We start from the raw sequence: 7,006 nt of genomic DNA on the forward strand, positions 1-7,006 counted from the left end.
CGCCTCCTCGACTCCCCACCTCTCCGATCTTCCGTCCTCCCTACTTCCTGCGGGGGCGGAAGTGACGGAGACATCGCGCACCCGCCTAAGGCTCCCGTCCGAGCGCAGCGGTGAACACGCCGGGGTTCCGGCTCTGAGCGGGCCTCGGGTTCCACACGCGTGTCTGGGCTGAGCCGAGGGGCCAGGCTTTGGCGGCTGCTGGCTGTTCCCGGCTCCGACCAGCTCACGCGGTGGGAGGGGCGGCCGAGGGAAGGTGCCGCAGCAGAGACGCGTCGGAGAGGCCCTCAACCGTAAGAGGAATTGGCTTCATTTTGTCAGACGCAAGGAGGGACGCTTGTCTTTTCTGTGCTCCCGGCGTTGCCATCTGTACAGCGAGGGCTTAGCTCGAGTGACCCCCAAGCCCCTCCTGGTTCTGACACGGAGTTCTTCATCATCAGGTGTGCTTGGCTCCATGGGTGGTTACGTGGGTGGAATTACTGTTTGCCCCTCTGGGCGGAAAGGCCAAATGAGGATTTGGACAGCCCGCGGTGAAAGGACGTGGAGACAAGATGAGGTTCCTCTCCAGCTCATTTTAGTCCGATAGAAAGCCGAGTAGATACAAAAATCGGGTCACGTGGGCCATCCAGGGCTGTGCCATTGTTTACAAAGCATCACCCGGCAGCAGTAATAAACTACTACTTTTGTTTGTAATGGAAACTCTTAGAAGATAAAGAGATATCTACCACCTCCTGGTATGACAGAGCTGTGCCCCCCTGAGACCTGAAAAAGGGGCAGATTTTGGACAGGTAGTTGTAGGGTCAAGAACCATGGGCAGATTGTTTTGGGATAAGACATGAATGTTTTGTAGTTTTTAATTCCCCTATGTCATACACAGTGTTTATAAAAGAGAAAGATCAAAATTCTGCAGAGTAAGTCAGATTGCTTTTCAGAGGGTTTAAATATTAAAAAAGTTAAATTGGGGCAGGATTCTAGAGATGGTAGAATAACAATTTAATTCTACAATGAAAGAAAAAGCCCCAGAAAGAGATAGTGCCCAAAATGACAATTAATTTAGTGGCAGAGCTGCAACTTTGGATAGTATTTAAACAGAAGATGTTAGTGCAGTGTTCTCAAACTGTGTGTGTTACACACGCCACTGCAACTACAAGGGCAAATATTTTTTTATTTTGTTCTTACATAATTTGGGAATGTGATACTGGATTTCCATTCATTGTATTTTTAAAAAAATATATTTTATTGATTTTTTACAGAGAGGAAGGGAGAGGGATAGAGAGTTAGAAACATCGATGAGAGAGAAACATCGATCAGCTGCCTCCTGCACACTCCCCACTGGGTATGTGCCCGCCACCAAGGTACATGCCCTTGACCGGAATCAAACCTATGACCCTTGAGTCCACAGGCTGACGCTCTATCCACTGAGCCAACCCGGTTAGAGCCCATTCATTGTATTATATCACAAGTTCCTGTAACAATTTTAAGTGTAAAGAACATAATTTTAAGTACAAAACGGTCATTGAAAGAACGTTAAATAAGTGTTATTATATTTGATAAATGATAAGACAAAAATCATGATGATGGTATGTGGATAAATTTTGAATTTTGGAAAACAGTGTTAATGGAATCACCTAAAATAATTCAGGGAATGGTATATTACTTCTACATTGTTCTAGATGGTTTATATTATTGAAACTTTAAATGTGGTTTTCAAAGAAGAATGGAGGAGAATATGAAGCTTGCTACAGTGGAAGATGCTGTGGAGTACCGCCTGTTTCTGATACCAGATGAACCAAGGGATGCAGAAAAACACAAGGAGATTCTTCAAAAGTATATTGAGAGAATAATGACCCAGTTTGCACCTATGCTGGTCCATTATATCTGGCAGAATCAGCCTTTCAATCTCAAATACAAACCTGAGAAAGGTAAGGAAGGCTCTTTTACTTACTTTGATTTGATATGGTGGCTTTTAAGGTCATTCTGATAACAGTGACATATAATAGCCCACAGTTTATTCAGTGTTGTCAGGAGATTTAGATTAGTGATGCTTGCCTATATTAAGCCCTTAAATTTTTTTTTTCATTCATGTTGATGAAAACATTATAATAGTCACTACCTTAGGAACTAAGCAACATTATTAAATGTGGGGCTATTCTTTTAAACTTTACTTCTCTATGCCATACTGTACCTAGGTACCTATACTAAACAGATTCAGGCATCTTTAGCTGTTACTCTGTATTTTTCACTATTGATGGTGTGATTAGTAGGCTGCCTTGTTTTATAAGGTGGTTTTGGTAGTGATCTAAGAGTGGCTCTGCCTGGCTTATAAAGAGAAATAATTGGGCTTTATAACCATTATTTGCCACTCGGAAGCATTTTGAGATTTTTCATTGTCTTCCCTGTGTTGTTGGTTGTTGAGATCTGACCTCTAGCCAAATATGGCTCTTTGCCCTATGACTTCTTTAGCTTTACACAAGTGCATCATGGATAGGTGACCAGGCTCTCCTTATACAGTGACTTATGTGAGGTCTTGTTTCAGATCAGGAGCATGGCACCTTGTGAGACCATAAGTCTGGCTCTCAATTGGTTGTCAAAAGTCTTCTTTACTGTTAATTTTATTGAATTCCTATTCACTGAAATACATGTATTTATTGGCAAGAACACTGTCACGTTAGTGCAGCACATGCAAAACCAACTCTTTTTTCTAGAAAATCATTTTTATCCAGTGTTTTCTCATCTTGCTTAATGGCTTTGCTATCTACCTGGTTATCCAAGTTAGGTAGTCATTCAAAATCATACTCAATTCCTCACTTCACCATGTTCAGTCAGGGACTACGTCCTAGAGTGAATACTCCTAAAATGTGACCCCTTCTCTACATCTGTTTGGCTACAGTATAGGCCCCTTTATGATCAGCTGCCTCTTGCACACCCCACACTGGGGATTGAGCCCGCAACCTGGGCATGGGCCCTGACCGGAATTGAACCTGCTACCCTTCAGTCTGCAGGCCGACGCTCTGTCCACTGAGCCAAACCAGCTAGGGCTGTATAGGCCCTTTTTATCTCTTCATCTGGAAGATTATGATAGCCACCTAACTAACTTCTCCAGTTTAGGCATCTCCAGTTTCCTCATACTGTTAAATTTACTTTTGAAGAACACTAATTTGATCATGTCACTCACCTACCTAATGTTTTGAACAGCTCCGCATTGCTTCTGGATGAAGTTCAAATTCAAGTTTAATACATCAGATAGATAGAGATAGATACCCTAATTGGAGTTTCTCTAGCTTAACAAACTTGGGAGGTCTGGGGTGAGGATAAGGAGAGTTGACTGGGCTCTTCTTCCCACCTGTTTTTTGCCATGGCAGCTTTTGAGACACTCCACCATGCACTTGTTTGATCTCATTCTGCTAATGTGGTATATTGCATTGATGGATTTTCATATGTTGAACCATCCTTGCATTTCAGGATTATGTTCCACATGGTCCTGGTGTACAATCCTTTTAATGTGTTACTGAATTCAGTTTGCTAGTATTTTGATGAGGATTTCTGCATCAATATTCACCAGGGATATTGGTCCTAGTTTTCTTATATTGTCTTTTGTCTGGTATTAGAGTAATGCTGGCCTCATAAAATGAGTTTGGGAGTACTTGCTCCTCTTCAGTTTTTTGGTAAGTGTTTGAGGAGTGTTAATGTTAATTCTTTTTTATATGGTTGGTAGATTTCTCCAGTGAAGTCATTTGGTCCTGGGCATTTTTTTGTTGTTGGGAAATTTTGATTACTGATTCAATTTTCTTACAAGTTATAGGTCTATTTAGATTTTCTATTTCTTCTCGACCAGTCTAGATAGATTGTGTGTTTCTAGGAATTTACCCTTTTCTTCTAAGTTATCCAATTTGTTTATCTTCTTTTTGTTAAGTTGTATGAATTCCCTATAAATTTTGGAGATTAGGCCCTTATCAGATATGACGTTGGCAAATATGTTTTCCCACGCAGTGGGATTTCTTGTTGTTTTGTTGATGGTTTCTTTTGCTGTGCAGAAGCTTTTTATTTTGATGTAGTCCCATTTGTTCATTTTCTCTTTAGTTTCAACTGCCCTAGGAGCTGTATCAGTGAAGAAATTGCTTTGGCATATGTCTGAGATTTTGTTGCCTTTGGATTCTTCTAGAATTTTTATGGTTTCCCGTCGTACATTTAAGTCCTTTATCCATTTTGAGTTTATTCTTGTGTATGGTGTAAGTTGGTGGTCTCCAATTTGTTGATATGAAATCATTCATAGTGTTCTCTTATGGTCCTTTTTATTTCTGTGAAATAGGTGATAATATCCCCTCTTTCATTTTTGAGTCTTCTCTCTTTTATTTTAGTTAATCTAACTAACATTTTGTCAATTTTGCTGATCTTTCTAACAAACCAACTCAGTTTATGTTGATTTTTTTCTACTGTGTTTTTGTTATCTATTTTTTAAAAAAAAATCTCTGCTCTAATCTTTATTATTTCCTTCCTTCTGCTAGCTTAGGATTTAGTTTGTCCTTTTCTAGTTCCTTAAGGTGTAAAATTAGGTTGTTGATTTGAGATCTTTTATAACTATAAACTTCTCTTTTAGCACTGTTTTCACCGAATCTCGTAAGTTTTGGTATGTTGAGTTTTTGTTTTTATTTCCTCCCTATTTTTTTTAATCTCTGCTCTAATCTTCATTATTTCCTTCCTTCAGCTAGTTTAGGATTTAGTTTGTTCTTTTTTAATTCTTTAAGCTGTAAAGTTAGGTTGTTGATTTGAGATCTTTTATAACTATAACCTTCTCTTTTAGCACTGTTTTCACCGAATCTCATAAGTTTTGGTATGTTGAGTTTTTGTTTTTATTTCCTCAAGATATTTTCTAATTTCTCTTATGATTTTTTTTCTTTGACCCATATGTTGTTTATGGCCGGCATGGCTCAGGGGTTGAGCGTAGACCTATGAACCAGGAGGTCACAGTTCGATTGCCAGTCAGGGCACAGGCCCAGGTTTGCAGGCTTGATCCCCAGTGTAGGGCATGTAGGAGGCAGTTGATCAATGATTCTCTACCATCATTGACGTTTCCATCTCTCTCTCTTTCTCCCCTCCTCTCTGAAATCAATAAAAATATATATATTTTTAAAAGAGTATGTTGTTTAATTTCTACATATAATTGGATGCTTGTTTACTAGTAAAAATTCTGTTCCATCCAAATCTAGCTACCTAATATTCGCAGAACCTCTGTGCCTTTGCACATACTATTCTGTCTTTCTGGAAAGCCTACTTCTTTCTGGTCATTCCTCTGATGAGCATAACTCAGATATCACATCCTTTATGTTCCCATCGTCCTCAGTGCATACCTCTGTTTATCGTCTTGTTTTGAGATGACTTGGTTGTCTATCGTTGTTGGGACCCTCAGCTCCTCAAGAATAGGCTTCTTGTATCTTGTTCAGATACAAGGAGCTGGGGATTGCAACCCCAGATCCTAGTATAGTACCCAGAGCACAACCAAGGAATGTTTGTTTAATTGAATGATTATTTGTATTTTTATTTGCACTGGCAAATTAATTTGTTTATATGATTACTTTTCTCTTGTTTTTAGGAGGTGTTCCTGCTCATATGTTTGGCATGACAAAGTTTGGGGATAATATTGAGGATGAATGGTTTATTGTTTATATTGTAAAGCAAATTACAAAGGAATTTCCAGAATTGGTGGCAAGGTATTATAGTTATTTTATTCTTGTAAACTGTGACATTTTTATCCATTTAGTACATTTTTTTTCTGTGGTCTGGTAGAAATGTTACAGATTTGGGATTATTTAAAAAATGACTTCTGTGTTTTCTTCCTTTTCTTTTGTGACTTCCTTTTCTCGAGGAAGAATGAAAGTATCAATGGAGAGTTCACCTTCCAAAATATTTCAAACAAAACCCACTTGGTTTAGGTTTTCTTTTTTTTTTTTAATTCTCATGAAAGAACAAATACACATGGTAAACAAAATTCAAACAATACAAAGGGTGTACTGCTTTGATTTCTCAGAAGTAATCATCATCTGTTTTCATGTAGAACTTTAAAAAATAACTCCATATATACATACATACACATCCCACATATTTCACAGACATCTTCACCATGTCTTTGTCTATTATACCATAGCTAAACATTGTTTGAGAAATTATATGTGTAAAAATTCAAAGAGATATTAGTGAACAATTGTGTAGATAGCAAAGTAAATTCTAATTCAGTTTTAAAAAATGGGAACTGATAGTTCTCTGTAATGACCGAGTTTTACCAGCAGAGGGCGTTTCACCCACTTACCGCTTGTCCTAGTTTCTTAGCCCTCAAATTCTGAACTTTTTCTATCCACCCAAACTCTTCCCCAGCAGAACAAAAAGAAAGCAAATTTGAAAAATTTATATAATATCGAAATTTCAAACATACATAAAAGTAGGAAAAGTGAATTCATGTGTATCCATCACACAGCTTCAAAGATTATCAATTCATGGTTATTCTAGCTATACCCTTCCCCTACTTCCATATCAGATAAGATTATTTTAAAGCAAATCTCCAATGCTATGCCACTTGGCCTTTAAATACTTAAAGAAGTAAGTCTAAGCGATATGAACTGTTATTTTAAACACTACTGCCCTGGCTGGTATGGCTCAGTTGATTGGAGTGTCTTCCTATGCACCAAAAGGTGATGGGTTCAGTGCTTGTGGGAGGCAACCGGTCATGCTTCTCGCTCTCTTTCTCCCTTCCTCTCTCTCTAAAGTCAATGAAAAACATGTCCTGGAGTGAGGATTTTAAAAAAAATCAAATAAATAAATAAGTAAAAATAAACACTACTGTTATCACACCTACAAATAATTAGCAATAATTTCTTAATAAATGATAGAATTTTTAATGAACAAATAAAATACATTAGTTTCTGTCTTTACAAGTATAATAAGGAGGGGGCAATGCCTTTTTAAAAAAATCTTTTTATTGATTTCAGAGAGAGGAAGGGAGAGGAAGAGAGAGAGA

The 7,006-nt window shown here is 38.2% G+C and overlaps 1 protein-coding gene across 5 annotated transcripts in view; it reads left to right on the forward strand.

The window, feature by feature from the left end:
- Positions 1 to 53: 53 nt before the first annotated feature.
- ECD (ecdysoneless homolog (Drosophila)) overlaps positions 54 to 7,006 on the forward strand; it is a 27,395-nt gene continuing 20,442 nt past the window's right edge. The window contains exons 1-3 of one of the 5 annotated variants that reach the window (XM_014538388.1): positions 54 to 290; positions 1,702 to 1,919; positions 5,588 to 5,705. In XM_014538388.1, the coding sequence (XP_014393874.1) occupies positions 1,715 to 1,919; positions 5,588 to 5,705 (323 nt within the window). In that variant the 5' untranslated portion in view covers positions 54 to 290; positions 1,702 to 1,714. Of the gene's footprint in view, positions 438 to 1,670; positions 1,920 to 5,587; positions 5,706 to 7,006 lie in introns of all 5 variants that reach the window. The other 4 variants (XM_014538385.1, XM_014538386.1, XM_005864672.2 and 1 more) reach the window with 4 other exon arrangements.

The sequence above is a fragment of the Myotis brandtii genome, unplaced genomic scaffold (assembly GCF_000412655.1).
Source record: "Myotis brandtii unplaced genomic scaffold, ASM41265v1 scaffold190, whole genome shotgun sequence".
Lineage (NCBI taxonomy): Eukaryota > Metazoa > Chordata > Mammalia > Chiroptera > Vespertilionidae > Myotis > Myotis brandtii.